Raw genomic sequence first — 26,043 nt, 5'->3', positions numbered from 1 at the left:
ACTCATTCTTATTGTGCCACAGTAGAATTCCCTCGATTATTCCTTGTGGATAAGTACTGCACTTTTACAATAGGTGCTGTTAGTTCAGGTGTAATGAGTAAGATTTCTGAAAGTACTTCTTAAATATATCCTATGGTGATGTAAGGAGAGGTTTAGGGGAATTCGGAATATTCTAGCTATTCTTTCTCACTTTTATTGTCTAGGTGTTCCACCTTACCATTCATGATTTATCTTTCATGAATGCTAACTCCAAGCTTTTTAGTTCTCCCAATTGTTGTTCCATATTTTCCATTCTGTTATCTTGTGTAGATAAGTCAATAAAGTGTTGGAGCATAAAGAGAGATAACCTCAGAGATTTTTGTATCCAAAACTATTGAAACTGTTTTAAAGGAGATATCCATAATCTTAATAGTATCCAATAGAGAATCTAATGTGACAATTGTTGGCATTTTCAACTCACCGAGAGAAGCTTGTGAACCTGTGGTACAGCTCACCTCTATACCTCCACTAGCCTGAGGCTGAAATCCTTCTAGCTGGCGCTCTGTTCCAGCTTGTTCTTGTCAAGAATTCAGCATCTCCATTTAGGCGTCGTAAGAGTTCGGCTCCAAACTCTTAAGTACGTTAATTAATGCTTTCTTTTGATTGGCTGAAAACCGATATGGTCAATTACCATGCTGATTAAGCCAATTTATAAAAAAAAAAAATCTGCGCAGATCCCAAACTTAGGCGTCATTAGGTGGCAGCAGTTAAGGCGCCTAGCAGCGCCTAATGTAGGTATCTTACCTAGAATCAAGGCCTCAGGGCACATTTTGTGGTGCTCAAATTTGTGCTGTTCTACTAGGGAAACTAAATATTAATCTGTGAGGATCAGTACTAACAAACTTAAATACTCACAGCTCTAATAAATTAGTATTTAATATATATATAAAGTGCTCAGACCCAAAACTATAAACGTCTGTGATAACTACAAACTATGGCTGTCGAGGGACCATCATTGCGTTTTATTGGCCCAAACCACTCATACCTCTCACTATCAAAAACAAACATGAGATAACAATATGCTAAGTTCACTTATCTGTTGTATGACGTGGTTGATAGATGTTCTGATAAACAGCCATAGATACACTAAAGTGCCAGTGAAAAATGCAGATATAAGCCATAAGCCAAATGACCCCCCGACTCGAGTTTCAGTAACCCTTCCTTATTCACAGTGTCCCCTCCTGAGGAAGGGTTACTGAAACTCGAGTCGGGGGGTCATTTGGCTTATGGCTTATATCTGCATTTTTCACTGGCACTTTAGTGTATCTATGGCTGTTTATCAGAACATCTATCAACCACGTCATACAACAGATAAGTGAACTTAGCTTATTGTTATCTCATGTTTGTTTTCGATAGTAAGAGGTATGAGTGGTTTGGGCCAATAAAGCGCAATGATGGTCCCTCGACAGCCATAGTTTGTAGTTATCACAGATGTTTATGGTTTTGGGTCTGAGCACTTTATATACCGGCAGAGGAAGCAGCTGGGCTCACTGGCATCCAGAAACAACGGTAGGCAGCTTCTCCATGTGGGAGGGGGAGGGAGGAGGCTGTGAGGGTGCAAGCGGTCCTTCGGGGTGGGGGTGCGAGCGGTCCTTCGGAAAGGAGAGTCGGGGCAGGCGAAAGGAGAGTTGGGGCAGCGAGAGGAGAGTCGGGGCGGCGAACGGAGAGTCAGGGTGGTGAACGGAGAGTCGGGGCGGCGAGAGGAGAATCAGGGCGGCATGCGCGGTATACGCGTGTGCGCGCTACAGTAAAAATTTTTTTACATAAATTTCTATTCCCCGCGTGCTATACCCGTGTGCGTGTTTTACACGGGTGCGCGGTATATGGGTGAAAATACGGTATATACTAAATACTAATTTATTAGAGCTGTGAGTTTTTAAGTTTGCTCAAATTTGTGCACCATTTACTGAGTCTAATCTTTAATGTGCATCGCAAGAAGAAATTCTCTGGGACAGTACACACTTTTTCATGAAAGAAATAACCCACAGGAATAGTAAGTATAGATTTGTGTGCATGCAGTATTTTTCCTAAGCCACTTTTCAAAGTGACATTTTTCCTTATAAAAACTGCTGTAAAAATCTGTAGGAGAAAAGAAAATGGAGATTTTGCCCATAAGCACTTTGAAAGTGACCCTCACCCTACCCCAGAATGATCTAAATCAGCATACATCACCATCAGAAAGGCTTTTTTTTAAATATGAGGGTGAGCTTTTTCTCCCCATCCTGTCCATTCCATTATGAACAGAGCTGCATTTTTGAATTGCTTTCGTAATAGGCTTTGCCATAAAGCTGTCTTACCACCCACCTGCACAGCTCAGAAGCTGTAGGATTAAACACTTCTGTCTCTAGTGAATTGCCTTCAAGTTTCAGCCTACACCGGTATAAAAATGGCATCTCGTTCTGAATATGCAAAATGGTCTTTTTATTACTGTAGAATTACTGTCAAATGTGATTGTTCCCAGATTCAGAAGCAGAGATTTCTTTGACTTCATGTCAAATAAAAATGAATAAAATTTCCAGAGCAGTATCCATGTTAGTAGCTTAAATACTGACTGGTGCCTATATTTTAAAAGGAAGGGGAGCATTAATTTCATCATAAAGCATCTGTGTGACTATAGAGCTAATTTTCAAAAGAGAAAAATGTCTGAAAAGTGCATAAAGAGGAATTTAGACATTCCCCTCCCCCTCCTTTTACAAAGTATAGCGTGATTTTCAGTGCCGGCAGCAGCGGTAACAGCTCCAATGCTCATAGAATTCGTATGAGTGGTGGAGCTGTTACCGCCAAGGCAGGTGCTAAAAACTGCGCTTCAGTTTTGTAAAGGGCGGGGGTTGTTTGTTAAAACATCCATTTTTGAAACATTTTTTAGACAGTTTAGATGCACTGTTTGTCTGCAGTTCATCTCAATCTCAAGGGAACCAGTTGGGGGGGTGTTTGGATGGAATTAGGGTAGACATGATTTGAATGTTTTTCTGCAATAATGAAACATTGCAGAAAATGTCCAGGGCAAAACTTGTCCAAAAAATGACAGGAAAAAAATAAATACCCAATGGGATCCAACAATGAGGAGTGAAAATATCCAATGTATATGACAAAAAACACTTCCCTCTATAGGTAATAATGAAACTTTTTATAATATCAGCTTTATATATGATAGGAATAGCTCAGAGACATGAAGGGGCACAACAGAGGGTGTAAACCCCCAGCCACCTCACCACCCAATCATTGCTTAATTCTTCATACTTTTAAGCTTTTTAAAAAAAAATTTCAAAAATTATTAATGGTGAAACTCTCAATTTCCCAAAAGCATGTAGTAGATAAAAAGCATTTAGCTAAAGCTTGGTTTCTTGGTTCCAACGTGTCCACGTTTCGTTATACTGCTTCAGGAAACAGCTGTGAACTCAACCATACATATGGAAAGACAGCAATGAACGGAGTGTATCGCTCAAACGCAGGCTTCTCTTTTTAAAAAGATACTCTCAATCACTGTATAACAGGGCAAAACTTGGACATTTGAGGCTAGACCTGTTTCAGTAACAAATAAGTTCCAAAAGGTTGGCCAAACTGACCAGATGACCACTGGAGACATGAAGGCATGATCCCTCCTTACTCCCTCAGTGGTCACTAGCACCCTCCCATCACCCAAAGATGTGAATGAAACGGTTCCTACTAGCCTCTATGGCAGCTTCAGATGAAATTTCCAGTCCTCAATGAGTAGCAAAGCAGGTCTCTGGAGTAGACTAGTGGTCGATGCAAAGAAGGAGACCCAGGCCCATATCCTACTCTAACTAGTACACTTGTATTGGAAAGTGTGAGCCCACCAAAAACCTTCCGTACTCATATATTCTTACTTCATTATTAGGTAACTTCCAATCTGTAAACCATATATACTGATAATCTCCACTATATTCTTTTATCACTTGATTCCCTTGATATGTAATTCTCAAAATTGAATCCTCTACAACACCATGTAATGTACACGAATCACTGTTATGTAATTTATCTAGATAATCTTTATTACGCAATTCTTTTGGTAATTCCTATAATTTGTATTCCGCCTTGAACAATATATAATGTATAATGTATTCGAAATTAATTTTCCTATGAACTGTTTTCCTACCTTCTTCTCTATGTTTATAACCTAACTAATTTATTTTTTTCAAGTACTTTAGCAAGAATGTGAGCCTTTGGGACAGTCAGGGAACTCTAAGTACTTTCTCTTCATCTTAATTAATCTTACTTAATGCATTTCTTCTGTTTCTACTGTAAACCGCTTAGAACCTCACGGTACAGCGGTATATAAGAAATAAAATTATTATTATTATTATATATAGGTGACATCTTCAGGCATAATGGCTCTTAGGGAGGTATACATTTGAGTTGTGGGTGTGAGTTTTGGAGGGCTTACTAAATAGTGTAAGGGGTTATGGTGAGATGTGTATGTGGGACCTTTTATGCAAAGTTCACTGCAGTGCCCCCTAGAGTGCTCCACTTCTCTGCTGGGATGTCTTGCCGATCTACTAAGAACGCTGTCCCCTCATATGTACCAATGGATGGTTTTTGTACGTTTTTCATTTGAACTTTTTTTTTTTTTTTTTTCAAAAATGGTTCAAAAAGATACATGAGAACACTTTTTAAAATGTTCATTTTCCCTGCTGGATTTTTGGACATTTTCTGCAAAACATCTAAACTTGGATTTAGACGTCATATCAAAAATGCCCCTCCACATGTTTGAATAAGTACAAGTGTAAGCTATGTATGTGATAGTAGATTAATTTGAAATACCTGCAAATCTATATTAATGTTAAAAAAAAGGACCTTCTGTAGCTACTTTTCCAAAGTATCGGAGTAAAAATCATAATTGTACCTGAAGGTTTTCATGCCTTACACACATTTTTATTTTAACAATTTATTTATATACTGCCTATCAATGGAGGTTATCTAAGCAGTTACATTCAGGTACTCAAGCATTTTTCCCTGTCTGTCCCTGCGGTCTCACAATCTATCTAATGTACCTGGGTCATAGGAGGATTAAGTGACTTGCCCAGGGTCACCAGGAGCAGCACGGGGCTTAGTCGCTTAGGAATTCCAGATAAGCGATTTTATCAAATTTTATTAAACTTGAAACTTGAAACCACAACCTCAGGGTGCTGAGGCTATAGTTCTAACCACTAGGCCACGTCTTCCTCATGGAAGAAATAACCCACTGGAATGGTCAATATAGATTTGTATGCATGCAATATTTTTCCTAGGCCACTTTTCAAAAGGAAAATTTTCCATATAAAAACTGATGTAAAAATCTGTAAGTTAAAAGACTTATGCACTCTTAAAGTGATCTCTCACCCTACCCCAGAATCATCTAAATCAGCATGCATCACCTCCAGAAAGGCTTTTATAAATATGAGGGTGAGCTTTATAAAATGTTTTCCTCAGACACACAGGAAAGGGGCAAATGTTGGCAAAATCAGTATATATATAAGGGAAACATGAAAGCATTTCAGTGGTAGTTGGAGACAAAGAGGTGACAAAGCAGTTTAAGTTTCTATGTAGTGGGAAAGAAAGCCAATGTCCTTGTTGAGTCCTGTCCGGTGGGTATCAAAATATTTTATCACTTTGATTTCAAAAGTCTTACGTTCTTGGATTGTCTTAAAATTTCCTTTTAGTATTCTCATCATAAAATCATTGGAGCAGTAGTCAGTTTTTCCAAAGTGCTGTCCAACAGAGGTGACATCCTGGTTGGCATTGTAATTTTTAATATGATATCTGTGTAAGTTGATCCTAATCTTTAGCATCTGGTCTGTTTCTCCAATGTAGTACCCTTTTGTGTACTTTTTGCATTGAATGGTATATACCACATTGGAAGATGAGCATGTGAAGGATCCCCTTATGTTGAATGCTTTTCCCATATGAGTGACCGTGGGATCCTTTGAGATGTGCTCGCACAGTTTGCAGCTTGCCATCCCGCAGGGATGTGTGCCATTCTCTTCTTTGTAGGTTTGTGTAGGGAGTTTGCTTCTTAGCAGTTTCTGTTACAGATTAGGTGGCTGATGGAAGGCTAGCACAAGTGGAGCTGGGAATATTTCTTTTAGTAATTCATTTTCTTGGAGTAGTGGTTGTAGATCTCTTATAATTTTTCTAAGTTTTCCCAGCTCTGGATTGATTGTTGTTTTCTTGTCCTTGTAGTGCAATAAATTTTCTCTGTGTGTTTTAAGGCAGTTCTTCCCAACCCTGTCCTGGAGGACCACCAAGCCAGTCAGGTTTTCAGGATAGCCCTAATGAATATGCATGGAGCAGATTTGCATCCTGGCATCTCCATTATATGCAGATTTCTCTCATGCATATTCATTAGGGATATCCTGAAAACCCGACTGGCCTGGTGGTACTCTAGGAGAGGGTTGAGAACCACCACTGTTTTAAGGGATGAGGAGATATTCTTGGAGATTATTTTAGTGTTGTATACTTTTTGTTTGAAAGATTCAGTCAGGGTTTCTAGGTGTTTATCTCTGTCTTTTGGGTCAAAGCAGATACGGTGGTACCCTGTAGCTTGGCTATATATAATGGATAGTCCAATAAAAAAAGTATTATTTTTTATCCTTTATGTTTTTGTTTTATTTCTACATATTACCTTGAAGAGTGAACTAAGCCACCAACTCATTTCACTCAGTAGAAGAGAATGCATTTGGAAACATCCCCCCACCTCCAATAAAAAGTTTGAAGGCAGGCTGAAAGTGATGGAAACACACTGGCGGCTTTCCTTCAGCTCATTTGAATGCCAAGTGCCCCAAACATAAAAATTAGTGAAGACCGCTGAAATTAGTGATTCTCCATCTCAAGAAAGCCTCATTCACAGCTATGGTATTTCAGTTTGTCAACACTGCTGTAATGTGTTTTTGCTTTTTGTATTTGATTCCAGAAAATGAAATAAAATTGTTTAGTAACTGATAATATTTACTTAGTTTAATCCCTACCATGCTCTTCACAAACCTATCCAATTGACTATTTTTCTTATATAAGCATCTGGACAGTACAGTTTGTATCTAACTTAAAGGAACCGCTAACGTTACTTTTCACTTATTATGATCCCACTACTATTATGTTTCCTTTAAACAAGTTTACTCTGGAAGTCATAAATCAGATATCATCCATATTATCTCAGATAGAGCAATAGACTTTTAGTTTCAGGCTGAAACTCAATACAGAAAAAACATTTTTTTTTTTTTAGCCAATCCCAATGATAAAATAACAGAAACATTGCTTTGTCTTAATGGACATTTCTATCCAATAACCAATTCCATAAAATTTCTGGGTATCACGCTTGACCGCCAACTGACTTGGATCAATCACACAAACTTGGTAGTACAAAAATGTTTCTACATATTGTGGAAATTACGGACCATTAAAAAATACTTTGATCCAGTGTCTTTCAGATTACTGGTACAATCATTGATCCTACCTATTCTGGATTATTGTAACATCATTTATTTGGGATCTTCCCAAAAGATTTTAAGAAGACTGAGAATAGTTCAAAATGCTGCGGTTCGATTGATATTTGGTCTGAAGAAGAACGATCACATTAGTCCATATTATTGATTATTGCACTGGCTAGCGATGGAAGCAAGAATGCTATTAAGTTTTCTTGTATTTGTTTTAAGCTGATTTCAGGAGAGTCTCCAATTTATTTGTCCCCTCACTTTGAATTTTATAGACCATCAAGGATTATAAGAAGCTCCAGCTTATTTACCTATCCTAAGCCAAATGATGTCAGATATAAGACCTTTTTTGAAAGGACCTTAGCGTTTCAGGCAGGCAAACTTCAATGTTGGCTCAGTGAATGTCTTCATCAAGCCATGTCTTACTGTTCTTTTCGAAAATTAGTAAAGTCTGCTTTGTTCGACAAATTTATCACATAGCTAGGTCTTTTTAACATTGTAATTATTTTACTAACTTTTAATCCTGATTTTATCCTATGATATGTATGTACTTCGCTGATTGTTCAGTTTCTTATGGTGTAAACCGCCTAGAACTCTTGGGTAATGGCGGTATAAAAGAATAAATTTTTTATTATTATTATTAATAAACCTGCGGCCCATGGGTCACATGTGGCCTGCCAGGTATTATTTTGAGGCCCTCGGTATGCTTACCATAATCACAAAAGTAAAATAAAACAGTTTCTTGATCATAAGTCGCTTTAGCTATAAATTACAATATTATTATTAAGACTTAGCCAAAAGGAAAGATTTATAAACTATAAAGAGTTTTACCTCATGCAAAATTGTCATTTCTTTAATAAGACATTAACTATTTTTTCTGAGGCCCTCCAAGTACCTACAGATCCAAAATGTGGCCCTGCAAAGGGTCTGAGATTGAGACCACTGCACTACTATGAATCCATTATACTGGCTTCTTCTCCAATTGATGCACCTGACTCTGTACTTGGCCACATTTAAATCCCAGCCAAAAACAGTGCTTTTGATTACCTAACTTGCCTTTTCCCATTGCTCTGAAAAATCCAACCGCTGTCGCAGCTCATGTACTTCTGAGCGCTGCAAAATGAAAAGTGCCTGCTGTGTGTGCCGGTACTGTGGGGGTGTTAATAGTAATGGTAATAGTCATTGTCTTCCCTATCTGCAGCTGTTATACTCTATTTCCTCACTGATCAAAGTTCCTATTCCTGATAGAGATTACATTATAGATTCCACTGTGACCAGCCTGTCAATGGATGAGAACGAAGGATAGATTGAAAATGATGACCTAACATCCTGCCTTCCTTCAGAATCCAATTTACTCACTGGTTGAGCTGCTGCCTCTGCACCCAGAGGTTCTGAGATCAAATCCCAGTGCTGCTTCTTGTGACCCTGGGCAAGTCACTTAATCCTCCAGTGCCCACCGCTTTGAATGTCAGCTGTGAGAGTCAAAGCCACAAATAGGCAGCATACAAGTCCCATTCCCTTCCCCTTCCCTTCAGTGTTTGTCCTTGATGTCCACTGTTGATTGTAAAACTACATAGAACAAGGTTCCCTATGCTGTCTGTCCAAACAGTGTAGGAATCAAGAACTCAGGAAACATTTTTTCAAACAAAGAAAACATTTTCAGGGTTCAGTTTACTCCAGACAATGACAGGGCTTTGCATCTTGGAACTGTGACGGGAAAGGGGTTGATTCTGTATAGGATGCCGATCTTTGTGGCCATCTATAAAGTGGCATCCTAAACAGAATCACTTCTGCCCTAACAGACAGATACCTAACCCCGCGATCCTCTAACCGGTGCCCATGTCACAGGCACCAGTTAGAGAATCACACCTTAGCCTGATCATAGATAGGTAGCTCAACTGCCTGTCTTTGCTGAGGGATCCCTTGCAATCAGCTGATCGTGGCAAGGGAATCCCCAATCAGGTGAGCTGGCAGGACTGCCCGAAGCCAAGCTTCAGAGGGTCCTGCCAGCTCAGCTGATCAGGGGGAAAATACCCCTGCCACGATCAGCTGAGCAAGCTGTGGCAGAAGACCCCATGGCACGTACTTCCGGGTGAAACCACCCCCAGCTTTGGGCACACTTGGGTGTCCCTGTCTCCTTAGACCCGCAACAAACACCTACAGTGAAGGCATCCTGCCTTGGGGAGGTTTGTTTTTAAAATGTGTTCTGATTGCCTACCATATGGTAGTAGGATCCTACCACTGCCTATAATCGGGACACCCGTTTATAGAATCATCCCCCAAATCCCACAGAAACCCAGTTGAAACAGATGAGCTTTTGACTTAAGCTAGAGTCTGTATCTAGCATCATTCCAAAGGACCTTCTTTTAAGTGTGAGGACGAGGTTTTATGCAAACCACTAGCACATTGGTTCCCAACATATGCTACATATACCTCAAATGGTATGTGAGTCATCAACAGGCGGTATGTAGTATCCAGCAAGAAAGATTGTCAGCTGATGCAAGTGCCAGTTTTCTGCTGTTTCTGGTCACTTTCTGTTCCTCCTACAATTTATCATAAATGTTCTATATAAATTCAAGATGATCATCTTAAGCACTTTAATGTTCCACTAAACTGGCTATATTTTCTGGATTTGAAATGAACATATGCTCACACAGAAGCAATCTATTCACAGGAAGAATCTCCAGTTTTTTTGTAGGGAAGCATCATCCGTATCCGTATATTTTATATATACCGTATTTTTTGCACTATAAGATGCACCTGACCATAAGACGCACCTAGGTTTAGAGGCGGAAAACAAGAAAAAAAATATTCAGAGCCAAATGGTGTACTAATATATTTAATAAAATATACCAGGCTCTGCACCCAGCCCCCCTCACTCCTTACCAAGCTCTGCACTCTGTCCCCCCTCCCTGCCAGGCTCTGTACTCTGTCCCACCACCCTGCCCTGTACCCTGTCCCCCCTCTGGTGATCTAGTGGTAGGCCGGGGCAGGAGGGATCCGTCCCAGCCAACTAACAGTTTTTTACACCCCCCTCCCCGTACCTTATTAAATCCGCCAGCACCTTTTTAAATCCCCCTGTACCTTTTTAAATCCCCTGTACATTTTTAAATGCCCCGTACCTTTTTAATCTCCCCTGTACCTTTTTAAATCCCCCTTAATTCCTGGTGTTCCAGTGGTGTATCGGCAGAAGCGAGCTTTCCGCACTCCTGCCCCTCCCTCTCTGGACAGCTGCCTCATTATCTCAGGGCCAGTGGTGCACAAGACAGAAGCAAGCTTTTTGCGCTCCAGCCTGGCCCCGCGCCGCTCCCTGAATGGCTGCCGTCATTTCTCACAAGTCTTTCCAGTATTTTAGGACAACTCATAATTTGTTTCTTGTTTTGAATAAACAGTTGATCAAGGGTACTTGTCAGGCAGAGACAAATGAATCCATTAATCATTTATTTGAATGATCAATTGATTCAAAATGAGTTTCAAGCAGTAGTTTCAGATTTGGCACTGAAACCAAACTAAAATCCAGGTTCTAATTTCATCCAAAAATGCATGTACATTTTCAGCTGAAACCTGAAACTCAAGCCTCTCATACCACCCTACCACCCATAGGCCCTCTCCAGGCCTATCTTAGGAAGTCCTGGTGGTCTAGTGGCCTGTTCAGGGACAAGAATGAACCCCACTCATTCCTTCCCCCTGCCACTGCTTTGACACAGTGGCTGCCAAGACTTCCTGAACTTCGTAAGATAGGCCTGGGGAAAGCCTACAATGGTTGGGTGGGATGGAGAAACAGAGAATGATCATAGAGGGAAGGAGAGATAAGGAGCCACTGCTGGAGGGGTGGGCTTGAGATGGAGGCTTTATTACCTGAAAATTCTTTGATTTCCTGCTACTGGGACTGGAACTGAGCGGGCAGGCACAGGAGGAGATGGACGGTGATGTCATTGGGGTCCATCTCCTTACCTTGAAAAATGCGCTGCCGCTGCTTTAAAATTGTGGAGCTATCGGAGGGTGCTTAGAGGAGAGGAGACTCTGCTCTGCTTTACTTCAGCGACAGCTAAATTACCTGCAAATTCTTTGATGTTCCCAAGGGGCAGCCCCGAGGAGCTGAAAGACGCCGAGGGAGGATAACAACTAGGAAACGCTGGTGGAAGTAAGGGATTTTATTTCTATTTTATATTTGGGTAAGAGGAAGGCAAAACCCCAAAGTTCCACCCCGGCTGCAGCTAACTCTATGGAACGTCATTTAATACCAATGACTATACCTCAGGGTAATCAAGAACATGCCTCCATTTTGGGAGCATTGCTTAGTCCCCTCGAAAGGACTCCACCCCTTCCACCATTATCCGATGATATCGGATCCAAGATAGTTCCGGTTGATACTTCTGAAGTACACAGGAAATCATTGCTTAATTCCCAATTGGAAATTATGCCTCTACCTAAAGTGATAACTGTAAAGGGTATAAGTGATGAGATGGAGGCTTTTTTGGTTGGGAGGTGGACAGTTTTGTCGAAGATCCTGGGTTCGACTGGGCTCTAAGGGGAGTGTGGGTGACATAGCCCCTCCCTTCCCTCTATCCCAATCACCTTCTATCTCTCACTCAACCCCCCTTTTCACCTTTCACTTCCATTCCCTCTCTCATCTAATCTCCCCCTCCCCTCCCTTTTCAAACCTCACTTCATAGGCTACCTTTTATGTGAGGGTGGTAGGAATTTGAGCAAGTGACAGCTGCCACATGAACTGAAGGAGGCTGAGAGTGCACCAAGGAAATGGAAATGAGTGAGTGTGTCAGTCTCAGCCCTGGAACATCATGTTGCAACTCTGTTCATCCAGGGCATGGCCAACAAATGCGTACAGTGGTCTCCACAGCTGACAATACTGAAGAGAGGATGATAGCGTCTGGGACTGAAAGTAGTTGGATTATGCATAAGCACTTCTGCTGTTTATTTGTGTATATAAATATATAGAGTGAGTTATTTCTAGAGCACTACCAGACGTATGCAGCGCTGTACAGAGTCTTAAAGAAGACAGTCCCTGCTTGAAAGAGCTTACAATCTAAACAGACAAGATAGACAAACAGGATGCCAGGGCAGGGGATACAGTTAGGAGAGATGTTAATCTGCTGGCTAGGGTGGTGAGCGGATCATAGACAACGGCGCGAAAGACAAAGGCGTGCCCGGACAATTGAGCGCAGCGCGGAGGTGTGCGCCACTCTAAATTACTGTTTTTAGGGCTCCGACGGGGGGCATGGGGGAGAACCCCCCCACTTTACTTAATAGACATCGCGCCGGCGTTATGGGGGGTTTGGGGGGTTGTAACCCTCCACATTTTACTGTAAACTTAACTTTTTCCCTAAAAACAGGGAAAAAGTGAAGTTTTCAGTAAAATGTGGGGGGTTACAACCCCTCAAACCCCCCACAACGCCCCCACAACGCGGCACGATGTCTATTAAGTAAAGTGGGGGGGTTCCCCCCACGCCCACCCCCCCGTCGGAGCCCTAAAAACAGTAATTTAGAGCGGTGAGCGCCTCCGCGCTGCGCTCAATTGTCTGGGCGCGCCTTTGTCCTGGCGCGCTTTTGACCTGACACCGTGGTGAGCAGTAGGCAGTGTGGAATAGGGTTATGAACTGAAGGCTAGAAGGTGGGTTTTCAGTCTACTTTTAAATGAGGTAAGGGAAGGGGTGTGATGGATGAACTCATGTAGTTTATTCCAGGCATATAGGGTAGTTAGATGAAAGGAACAAAGCCTGGAATTGGCAGTGGGGGAGAAGGGTACAGATAAAAGCAGCTTATCTGAGGAACAGAGTTCTCGGAGAGACACTGAGGGGCTGTGGCATGAACACACTTGTAGTTTAATAATAGGAGTTTGAACTGTATGCAGAGGCGGATAGGAAGTCAGTGAAGTGAAAACATTGTGTGTGTGTGTGTTTCACATACACACATCAACATTTATGCCTCTTGTAAATTCGGTGGAAAAATCACGTGCAGTGGTGAGCGCACTTATAACCACTTCCAGGGTGTTGATACCCACTATAGCATTCATTCTGAACTAGACAGCCGTTGTTTTCCTCTTATTGACCTTTTAATGCAAATATCTAATGCAGTGGTCTCAAGCGGCCCGGGGGCCACATGCGGCCCGCCAGGTACTATTTTGAGGCCCTCGGCATGTTTATCATAATCACAAAAGTAAAATAAAAAACAGTTTCTTGATCATATGTCTCTTCAGCTATAAATGACAATATTATTATTAAGACTTAGCCAAAATGAACGATTTATAAACTATAAAGAGTTTTACCTCATGCAAATCATCATTTCTTTAATAAGACATGAACTATTTTTTCTGAGGCCCTCCAAATACCTACAAATCCAAAATGTGGCCCTGCAAAGGGTTTGAGTTTGAGACCACTGATCTAATGGATTTATTGTGATTTGATATACAGTATTTCCAAGCTGAATGGGTGGGCGACAGAAGATACTGTCATGTGAGGCAGGGAATTATATTTAGATCCGCAGGCACCAGAAGACTTGTAGCTTTTCTAAACTATCCTAACTGAAGAGATAATTGGAAGGTTTTTATACAATAATGCTGTGGTTTATATTTGCTAATTGCCTTAACTGTATCACGTGCACGTCCAGAAAACCCACGGAATTTACTGTAGCTAGTGTTCAGCACTTTGGACAGTTCTAATTTCAGCTTCCAAACCAATCTGTTTTAAAGAGATCTGTAAGAAAGCTACCATTGCAACTAACAATAATATTAGATGAATTGTGTTCCTCAGGAGCCCATAGGCAGATAAAATGCCATCCCTTGTTAGTACTTTATTTATTTAAAAAATGTCTTCTCCGCTTAAAACTAAGTGAATAACAATAGAAACGTACAAGTTTTGATGCATACAAATATAGCAAAAACAGTATCATCAGACCTTTTCCATACGAAGTTGTGCTAACAAAACTCTAAAACAGCTTTGTCAATAATAAACTAACACAGCTCTAAAATAGCTTCATAGTAATAAGCTAATAAAAAGTCTTGACAAATAACAAGGTTTATAATTGTTTTTTAAAAGACATCTTGACCCTTCATAATCTTAGGTAGCCTGGCAGTGCATTCCACAAAAGTGAACCTGCTACTGAAATTGTCAACCTCTACGTACTCCTATAACAGGTCTTTCCAAGTGTTTCTATTGATAACCACATTGCAGTTTGGGATCTCGGAGATCTGGGAGGAGTATAATGTTTCAACACTTGAGTAGGACTTATGTCTTGGGAAAAGCAATTTTACCACTTGTGCAGGTGTGTTTGTTTCCTGGCTTTTCAGAGGGGGAATGGATTTAGGCCAGTGTTTCCCCTGCCTAATATTTTGCTACGAAATACACATCCAGTGACAAATACGCTGGGCGACATTCAGCTTATGGCAATCACTGGTTTTAAAGCTGCCGACAGCTGCAGACTGCATTAGACCCAAATATTCAATGACAGGCAATATCCAGGCATCAGCATTGAATATATGGGTCCTTGGTGAATCCAGAAGTTATGTGAATGCCAAGCAGTATTCATTGCTGAGAGTCACATATCTAACTGGGCAAAGGCGAGATTGCTTTTGGTGCAGTTGTCTTGTCCAGTTAAGTATATGAGCACCAGCAGTGAGTAACAATATAAGAATAGCCCTACTAAGTCAGACCAGTGGTTCATCTATTTCTTTGTCCATTCTAACTGTGCTGAAATAAAGTTCAAATATGTCAATATAGAGATATATGTGAGCTAGCATTTTGGATTCAAACGGACATCATGAACCAAACGTGTTTGGTGTGCTTTCATTGTTTTTCTAACTTAAATAACCAGCGGTGACTGCATATCTGAAAAGAGGTACTTAGAGGAGCCCATGGTTGTTGAAAGTAGACACATAACAGTTTTAAGCTAAAAAGTTAGAAGGAGGAAAGAAAGTGATGGCAGCAGCAAATATGGAAGCCTAAACACAAGGCTCCATCTACAGCCTGAGTGAACCCTGGAATATTTTAGGCATCCACACCGGTAAGCTTACCTCTGCAGTGATAGGAGATCGTCCTTGGACTGGGGAACCTTGATTGGCAGTGAAAAAGACAGTTGACGGCAAAAAGGTGCTGATATGCACAGTAGAAAAAGTGCCAGTCTGGAGCCCTTGTTGAGTGAGCACCATCACAGTGCTCAACACTTGCACCGATGGATGCTGCCTCTCCAGTGTCCTCCAGGTTCGATGGTGTCACCAAGGTGGACCTGCATACATGGATACAGGAGATGAAAGTAGAGATTGGTTCTATTAAAGATCAGATTCATGTGGCGGTTCGCAATTTGTGGGCCGATCTTGCTGACATGAGTATGCAGGTTGAGGGTGTGGAATCCAGGATGGACACAGTGAAAGAGGTGACCATGGGTGCACAGCAAGGACTGGAACATAAGAATAGCCATACTGGGTCAGACCAATGGTCCATCTAGCCCAGTATCCTGTTTCTACGGGATCTTCCTTATGGAGTGGTGGGAGTTGGTAGTGTGGTCCCAAGGAGTATTGTTGGGGGGGGGGTAGATGGGAGGATGGAAATGGGGTAGAGGAGGGGAAGAGTAGGGCAGGGATACATGGGGGAGTTTGGGAGACTGGAAGTTATGAGTGTTTGGGAGTGGGAATGATGGCAGGGGGGACTTAGATTTAAAGTGGTGGCCTATAATGTTCAGGGTCTTAATTCCCCGCACAAGCATCAGACCTTATTTTGTGAGTTTAATAGACTGCATGCCTCAGTCTGTTTTGTGCAATAAACGCATCTCTTGAGAGTTCATGAAAGTTATGTCAAGGACCCGCTATTTCCTGTGGTGTGTTGGGCCTTTTCGGTGGGATCTGCTAAATGGAGAGGGATGGGAATTTTATTTGCTAAAGAGGTGTCAGTTGATGTTAAAATGGGTGAAGCAGGATGTGCAATGGGCATTTTTATACTTTGTCAACTTACCTGTGCCTAATAAGAACCAGGGACTTTTTATGAAGGAATCCCTACCATGTATTCTGCAAATGAAGGAGGGGACTCTCATTTTGGGTAGGGATTTTAATTTGACTATGGGAAGGGAATGGGATTTGTTATATATCGCTTGGAGAAGATGTATTAAGCGGTTTGCAATAATTTTTCCCCATCTGTCTTGGCAGGATCACAGTCTATCTAATGTACCTGGGGCAGTGGAGGATTAAATGACTTGCCCAGGGTCACAAGGAGCAGCGTGGGATTTGAACCCACAATCTCAAGTTTCTGAGGTTGTAGCTCTAACCACTATGCCACACCTTTATCCATTTTCCCTAACCTGTCATTCCTGAAAAGAGCATATAGCCTTTGAATCACCTCTCGGTGACCATCACTAAATCCAAGTCAGCCTCTTCTATCACAACCTGTCGTTCCAGACCCTTGTTCCCAATACTTCAGGCACTGGTATATACAAAGCTTGCCAGATAATGTCCCTTTTTTCCCATTTCTGCAAAGGTATTAAGGGACAGTTTCTGTAATTGGTGCCTAAAATAGAAAGGCGCGTAGGCCCGATTCTCGAAATGGCACTGTGGTTAATCATGCCATGGTGCCGTTTAGAGAATCGCACCTTCAGCAAAGGTATGCTAGGGTTTTCACGGCCTACATTTCCCACACCTACCTTTGATGTGGATTGCACCTCTGGAGGCAACTACCAGCACCTAACACCATTTCCAGCATTAACCAAGCCTATAATGATGTTAAATGCCTTAAATCATGTATGGAGGAAATCCATTGCCAGTTTTTTTAGGCGTTGGTGCCTTGAAAATCAGTTTAAAACGTCGTTTAAATGGCGTCTTTCACTTAGCTTTTGCACCGGTAGTCTACCAGCACCTAAAAAACAACACCCATTACAGAATTGTGCCAGCGGTGCCTAACTTATAAATATATTTTGGAAGTCAATTTGGGGACAAATAAATCTAGTTTTGGATTCAAATGTTCCACTATCATATGAGGCTATAATTTGTGGAACGATTTTACTTGTGAAACCCACTCTAGATAAATATAAGAGTCTATTTATAATAATAATAATAATAACTTTATTTTTGAATACCGCAATACCACAAACAGTTCAGAGCGGTTTACAATGCAAGAGACTGTACATACGCAGCGAAGATACAATGCGAGGGAATGTACTATGCAGTTGAGAGCAGTTTACAAAGCAGGGGATTGTACATATTCAGCATGGGTGTTTATATAGCGAAGATACAAAGCAGATTTACAATGCAAGAGCCTGTACATATACAGCGGAGATATTTATACAGTGAAAATACTGTGCGAGAGACTATAGAACAGGATACGATGCAAGAGACTGTATAATGTGGTTGAAATGGATTACTATGCAAAGATAGTTACATTCTGGTTATTCTGGTAGAGTTTGGTTATTCGGGGGGGGAGAGGTTCGAGAAATTTATCATAGAGGTAAGATTTGAGAGATTTCCTGAAGGTTGAGTAAGATGGGGCAGATGAGGAATAGCCATTCAATTGATTACCAGTAATTGGAAAACCCATGATAGAATAAATTATACTTTTTGGTGGGTGAATGTGTGCACTACGTACCGATATGAACATATTCACGCAGAGTGTAAGGGATTTAGTGAGGTTTTTAATAAAGTTTGGAGCCCATTGACTAAATTTGTAAAAATATAATATTGTATATTTACCATATCTTTCCTTTGGTTCATTTATTTTTACACACCCAGGGGGGGTTGGGGGTTGGAAGGTGGGGAATAAATATTGATTGCGACATTTGGGTAACTTTATTCTTCATTTGTATTAGATATTAGGATATATTCTGCTATTATTATATGTAAAAACTGAAATTATTGATATTTATGTTACCTGTAAGGATTTTAGTGTAATGTATGTAATACATACTGTTCTGTCATTTGTATAACACTGTTTTTGATTAAAAATCAGTAAAGAATTTAAAAAAAGAAGATGTTTTTACAAAATCAATAAACAGTTTTAAAACAATAAAGGATACATTCTCCCACGCACCCACAAAAAAAAGCTCATTATTGAAACCAATTTTCTGATTAAGTTAGGCACCTAACTTTAGTTGCCTTTTATAGAATTCCCCCCTAAGGGCTCCTTTTACTAAGGTGCGCTAGCGTTTTTAGCGTGCCCTGTATTGCTGTACGCGCTAACCCCGCGCTACCCGCCAAGAACTAACACAAACTCAGTGCTGGCGTTGGCGTCTAGCGTGCGCGCTAAAACCACTAGTGCAGTTTAGTAAAAGTGTTTACTTGTTGATGAATTTTAATTATCTGGGGGCTTTATTCATCCTTCCCCAGTAAGTTTACCCCCCTCTTTTACAAAGGTGTGCTAAGCTTTTTAGTGCATGCTAAATGCTAACGCGTGCATACTATCCTATGGACGTGTTAGCGGTTAGTGCACACCTTGATTTAGCGCAAGCTAAATCTATGTAAAATGCTTAGCGTACCTTTGTAAAAGAGGGCCTTAGTTTAAAGCCTTCTTCACTAGGTTAGCCATTCTGCTGTGGAATACACTTTGGCCTTTTTTTTTATTACCTAGGATACAGTGGTACCTTGGTTTACGAGCATAATTCGTTCCAGAAGCATGCTCGTAATCCAAAGTGCTCGTATATCAAAGCAACTTTCCCCATAGGCCATAATGGCAACGCTGACAATTCGTTCCAGAACCCAAAAGGTGCCAAGGATGTGGCGAGGGGTGGCCCAGGGGTGTGTACCTGTCGGGTGCTGGCTGTTGTAGCGCCGTCTCTAGGAAATACCTCCTCCGTCCACCAGCCGCTGGAGAACCCATGAGCCCACAGAGTGCCACTTCAGGGGGATGCCTCTTCTGTCCGCCAGCCTCTGAAGAACCCCTGAGCCCACACAGCACCGCTTCAGGGGGATTCCTCTTCCGTCCGCCGGTCAGCCTTCCACGCCGGGTGCCTTCCACATGTTGGAAAGACAATGAGAGCCCATGCAGCCAAGTGCCGTCCCACCTGCACGTTGCGTATGATCATGCACAACGTGCATGTTTGACGTGCGTGATCACACGCAACGTGCAGGTGGGACAGCACTCGGCTGCGTGGGCTCAAACAAGAGGCTCTCCAACATGCAGAAGGCACCGGGCGTGGAAGGATGGCTGGCGAACGGAAGAGGAATCCCCCTGAAGCGGCGCTTCCTGCAGCTGTAAGTGCTCGTTTATCGGGGCGGTGCTCGGTTTGCCAGACAAAAGTTTGCTGAGTGTTTTGCTCGTCTTGCAAAACACTCGCAAACCGCGTTACTTGCAAACCGAAGTTCCACTGTCTTTCCTTTTTAAGTGCAATGTCATTATGTTATAGTTCAAACTAGCAAAAGAGTGGTAGACCAGGGCCTGCTTTTCAGAAAGAATATGATAGGATATCAGATGCAAGAACTAACCGATAGAGATAGGGAGAGAGGAAGCAAAGCATATGGCAACCACAATTAAGATGAATTTTATTGGTATATATTTCCTGACAAGGCTTATCATTTGTTTATTCACAGAGTCACTGGAGGGGAACTATTTGAGGATATAGTGGCAAGGGAATATTATAGTGAAGCAGATGCCAGGTAAGTGCTTGGTTTCTTCATTTTCAGAAATATTTAATTTAAAACTTGTAGCTTGTAAAGTGGTACATACCTGAATATATCTGCACAAGGAGGCGCTCTTTGGGGGTTGTACACCGCTCTCTTAGAAAATAGATGGGTGTCTGCCTGAATGTTGCAATATGTCATTCTTTAAGAATGATGCCACCTCTGCCTGTCACAGTTGGTGCTTCTTGTAAATTTTCTGTTTTTGACAACAGTGCAGCCACCAGGGCTTTTAAAATGCACGGCAGGAAATCAGAGAAAATGGAAAGTCAGATGTTTTCACAGGTACAGATAGCTCGCATGAATGTTTGCGGATCTGTTGTTTTTGTTTTGTTTTTTTCAATTGGAAAGGTTGGTGCTTTGCTAAGCAAGAAAGAAAAAAAATATGCATGTAATGTAAAACTACAGCAAACACAAAAAAAAGCATGTTACTAGGACTTGACTTTTTATTTTTATTTTTTTAATGCTGCAACTACAAACACTCTTTTTTTTGTTATGTTTTCCATTTAATATTTATTGATTTATTTAACAACAATAAAAAAAAAAAACCACCCCATACAGGAAAATGTGTTATGGAATCATCAACATACTGTATTATGGGGCTTTTATACTAAAGGGGGTTAAGCCCATAATGCATGATTAACTTGGAGAAACAGGCTGTTATGTGACTGTGTAAACAGTTTTTGCAGTAATTTGCCTGTTTCCATGCATTAAGGGGCCCTTTTACTAAATGGCCTGTGCTGTCCCCAGTGCAGGTCTTTATCATACGTTAAAACTGTTTTTTTTTGTTACCTGACCTGGCTCCGGCTCTTGAGGACCAGAATTGCCTACCCCTGTGTTAGGCCATTAGTGCTCATACACAATGATACCGATTTTCATTGCTAAAATTGTATTTTTTTTTTTTGTCATGTGGGTAGCACATGCAAAAACTACTGCAGAAAGCCTGAGCGCACCCCATTTTAGTCTGTAGTAAGCACACATTAGTGCTTACTGCATTTTAGTCAAAGGACCCCAAAGCACTAAACTGTGCATTCCTGTATTTTTCAGATTTTTTTTTTCCTCGAGGGGAGAGAATGGGCATGGATATGTTACTCGCTAGAGCATTATACTTACCATGCGCTAAGGGAGAGATTCTATAAAGGCCACCAGAACTATGGACGCTAAACACCAATTCTGTAATGGCAATTACACATGAAATTGTCATTATAGAGTAGGGCTAAGTCAGCATGCGCACAACTAAGCCAGGGGTGGGCAACTCCGGTCCTCGAGGTCCAGAATCCAGTCGGGTTTTCATGATTTCCCCAATGAAGATGCATGATATCTATTTGCATGCACAGCTTTCAATACATATTCATTGGGGAAATCCTGAAAACCCAATTGGATTCCGCCCCTCGAGGACCGGAGTTGCCCACTCCTGATTTAAGCTATGTGAATGGCTGGTGTAAATACTGGTGCCTAAAGTTGGCAGTTGCAGGCATAAGTGCATCTGCAAGACGCACTCTGACTTGCCCATGGGCACGCCCCCTTTGTACAGCATTAAGGCGCTATTTTTATAGAATTGCACCTATGTGTAGTTATGCACTTAATGACAAATTACTGCCAATTAACACTTGAGTGCTATTATTGGTACTTAATGCCAGTTGGCACCTAATTTATCAATTAAGTTAGATGTGCAACTGATGCTATTCTATAACTTGCCTGCCCAAATCCGTTCACTAGCCATGCATTTGGCCACAGCTTTATAGAAGCCAGGGTTAACTGGCTAAGGTGGAATCATGTTAACTCTCAGGGTGTATCGAGCACTGATGAGAATATTAGAGCATGCTCTGCAAATTTTATTGCCTTTTAGTAAAAGGACCCCTATATTCCTGGAAAAAACAAAATCCGCTATAATTCTTCAAGTCCCCAATAATGGAAGAGAAGAAAGAAAGAGCAAACAATCATAGAAGAATAATTGATTTTAAATAAGACGTCCACAGACTACCTATGAAACTATAATATGCCCTTATAAACTGTCTGCTCCTAGACATAGGGTTAGAGTCCCCAATTCAGAAAAAGCGACGGCTCATTGTAGTGGCGAATTTTGACGTCGCTCATACTTTGCTGCTACTCTACAGTTTTTTGTGATTTTTTTGTTATCCCCCTTTTTTTTACCATGGACCCCTGACGAAGGTTTGTCCGAAACACGGACCGTGTTGGGTCCCCTGATTGGTAAAAGGGTTTGCATATAATTACTTGATTAAGTGATTAAAAATAATTTTTGTTCTGGGACTTATAGTGTATTGAATGAACCATGGTACTATATGATACAGTAGTCCCATATTTTATATAGAAATAAATAGGGTGCGCCTAAGGTTAAGGTGCCTACTGGCCCCTAAATCTACTTTAAACACCAGCAAGCGTGATTCTATAAAGTGCACCTAACTTTTATGGAATCGCGCTTAGCACTGCACTACTCAGCACCTAACTTTTAGTTGCCATTTATAGAATTTCCCCAGGAATGTCTATCCCTGGTTGACTCCAGATTCTGCAAAAGACTTTGTTAACTGAAATGGATCAAAAATACCATAGGGAGCAGCTCTACAATGTCTGTAATGCCAAAATTCAGCGCTCTAAGTACAAAGGCCCAGATTCTCAAACCGGCGACAATTTTTTAATTGTGTTTAACGCTCGCTGGATGGCCAGAAAAGGAGGCCTGGGTCTGAGTGACAGTTCAATATCTCATGGACATTCATGCCATAGAACCAGTTCCCAAAGAAGAGTTGGGCTCTGGCTGCTACTGTATATACTTCATAGTGCCCAAGGAAAGTGCAGAACACTGGAGACTTATCCTGGCTCTGACGTCCGTAAATGCGGCATTGAGAGTTTTGTACTTCTGCATAGAGACGGTCTGGTCAGACATTGCATCAGTGGCTCCGGGGGTATTTCTAGCCTCAATGATTTAATGGAGGCATATCTATCTTCACATTCCCATTTTTTGGGACCACAGAAAATATCTGAGGTTCCATGTTTTCCAGAGACACTTCCAGTGTGTGGCACTACCTTTCGGATTGGCTATGGCCCTGTGCACCTTTACCAAGGTGTTGGTCCTGGTAGCGGCTCACCTTTGCAGGATGGACATACAGGTTCACCTATAACTGGTCGATTGGCTAATCAGAGCCCCATCAAGACAGGAAGGCGAGCACACAGTGAAGCAGGTGGTGGAACTGCTCCATAGCCTCAGTTGGATAGTCAGGAAGAGTCAGCTAAAGCCAGCTCAGTGCTTGGAGTATCTGGGAATCCATTTCAATATGGCGAGAGGCCATGTCCTACTTTCTGAGCCATGCAAATAGAAGCTCAGGAAGCAGATTACAGAGATATTAGCGATGCCGAAGCCCATAGCATGGCACTACCTTCAGGCACTGGGCTAAATGGCAGCCTCTTGGGAACATCTTCCATTAATTCAAACTTCTATTCAGGTTAGAAAATGCTGATATCCACTTCAACAGCGCTAAATTTACTATTTTTTCCACTTTGTGTCTTTTTTTTTTTTTTATACACAACATATAATGCTATTGCTATGAGGGAGTTTAGACCTCCACCTAAGGAGCACCTCACCTGGTGGTGTTATTCTTCATTATTCCCAGTATAGCATTATTAATTAAACACTTCTAACTTTTCTTCTCAGTTTTTCTATATATTATTCAATAAATTAATAACTTAGCTTTTTAGCAGGTTATTCCCCTTTCCGACGTGTTTCGCATGACTTTATCAAGGTAGGGGGAACTGCCAAAAAACAGAATATATAAATAAGTTAATTTGCTTAAATAAGTTACTCATAGTTCTTTCATTTGAATAAAAATACTTATCTCACTGTATAGTAAGAACTATGAGCAACTTATTTCAACAAATTAACTTATTTATATATTCTATTTTTTTGGCAGTTCCCCCGACCTTGATAAAGTCATGCGAAACGTGTCGGAAAGGGGAATAACCTGCTAAAAAGCTAAGGGGCTCATAATAATAATTAAAAAAACATCTAAAAAGTGGCCTAAATGGGTACTTGGATGATCAAAAAGCCTGATCATCCAAGTACCCATAACCAAAGCTGGTTTTAAATGTATCTAAAACCAGCTTAGGCCTTTCCCCTGCCTCTAAACACATAGAGCGAAAAGAGGCATTTTTAGAGGAGGGGAAAGGGCGGGAGGTGGGTCGACCTAGACCTAGGCATACAGCAGGTATAACCAAACATTTTGACAGGTTGCCTAGTCAGAACTTATATGTTTTGACTTAGACCAAGTCAAAACAGGTATAAGTGCCGAAAAAGGGGCCGCTGAGCTGATCACGGCTGCTGCGATCAGCTTGGTAGCCCCAGCAACCTGCCTATCCCGTACCACAACGATCGCGGCAGGAGAGATGACGATCACCCCCCCCCCTCCAAACTGCGGGGCCTAAGGGGGGAGGGGGTGGGTTGCGGCAGGAAAGATTGGCTCTCTCTCCTGTTGTGATCGTTGCTGGGGGGAGGGGGTGGATTCTGTAACCTGTGTTATTTTTGACAGACACTGATTACAAAATCCAACTTTTAGGCGAAGGACTGGCCCCTCCTTCGCCTAAAAGCTCTTGTGTTGGGTGTTTGGGACTTAGGCCTTTTTTGGTTGATTTTCATGTTGTTAGTGTAGACGTAGTGGTGGTCTGGGCATTTAAACAGCTGAATGTAGAGGCAGACCATTATAAAAAAAAACACCTCCATTTGGACGTGTTTTTTTTTTTGAGAATGGACATTTTCACTGCTTCTATTTTCAGCGTTTAGGGCCTAGGCCAAAAGGGAACTTAGACATTTTTTTTATTATTAGTATGCCCCTCCACGTTATTTATTTATTGAATAATAAATAGAAAAATTAATTGAGAAGAAAAGTTAGAAGTGTTGAATTAATAATGCTAAACTGGGAATAATGAAGAATAACACCACCAGGAGTTATATTGCTCAGGTGGAGGTCTGAACTCCCTCATAGCAATAGCATTATATAGTATGTTGTGTATAAAAGAAAAAAAGTGAAGAAATAGTAAATTTTGCGCTGTTGTATTGGATATCAGCCTCTTGGGAAGTCATCCTCTGAGCGAGAGCACATATGCACCCACTCCAGGATTCCCTCCTCTCGAAGTGATCCCCCCAACAGCATTCTTATAAGATTTAGCTCCCCTAGACATGGGAGACAAGCAACAGCTTGTTGGTGGCTCCAGGAGGACTCCGGTATCGAAGAGCTTGCCCCTCCAGACCATGGGTGATGCTCAAGACTGATGCCAGCCTGAGCAGCTTGGGGGGGGGGGGGAGGGATGGTCCATTGCTGTGGTCACCAACTCCAGGGCCAGTGGACGCCATCAGCAAGTGACCCTGCTTGCTTGACTGACTAGTCACATGACATTCTGTGACACACCCTCTTACCATTTCTCCCATCCCGACCATTTACCACAAAAATATGAGAGTGCAGAAACTTTTTGAAGAACCCTCATAGATCCATCCTTGTGATAAATGTTATTTTTTTTCAAATATTTTATCCATTTTTCTCTGAGTATGCCTTGTATGATTGCAGTGGAATAGTTTAGTTTTATTTCAACAGTCTGAAGCACTTTTTTTCCAAAAAGTTTTCATCTGATCAAGGTGTCCTTTTGCATTCTTTAAATTGATGACCTATGTGATGAGGTTAAAGACAGACTTCTTTGTCATAACTTTCCCATTCAGATTATTCCCATGCAATATAAGCAATGCCCTACAGTCACAAGTTGAAAAATTAGAAGGGCCTGAATATCTGTTCAACCATGCAGTTTTCTTCACCTGACTAACTGAAGGCTTAATGAGTCATTAATAACTTTTAAAAAAATACATAGTAATAAATCAACTGGAAGAATGTCCAAACCTGTGCATCTACCTTACTAATTTTTTAAAATATTTTAAATCTTTTATTGCATAATTACTATTTTCTGACTTTTAAA

At 41.3% G+C, this 26,043-nt stretch overlaps 1 protein-coding gene across 1 annotated transcript in view; it reads left to right on the top strand.

Moving 5' to 3' along the window:
* CAMK2D (calcium/calmodulin dependent protein kinase II delta) overlaps window positions 1–26,043 on the top strand; it is a 563,004-nt gene that overhangs the window by 334,202 nt on the left and 202,759 nt on the right. The window contains 1 exon segment of the mRNA XM_033956020.1: window positions 19,987–20,052. Within this exon segment, the coding sequence (XP_033811911.1) occupies window positions 19,987–20,052 (66 nt within the window).

This window comes from Geotrypetes seraphini, chromosome 1, assembly GCF_902459505.1.
Source record: "Geotrypetes seraphini chromosome 1, aGeoSer1.1, whole genome shotgun sequence".
NCBI lineage: Eukaryota > Metazoa > Chordata > Amphibia > Gymnophiona > Dermophiidae > Geotrypetes > Geotrypetes seraphini.
Note: the sequence above shows the minus strand (reverse complement) of the source record. Positions and strands in the feature narration are given on the sequence as shown.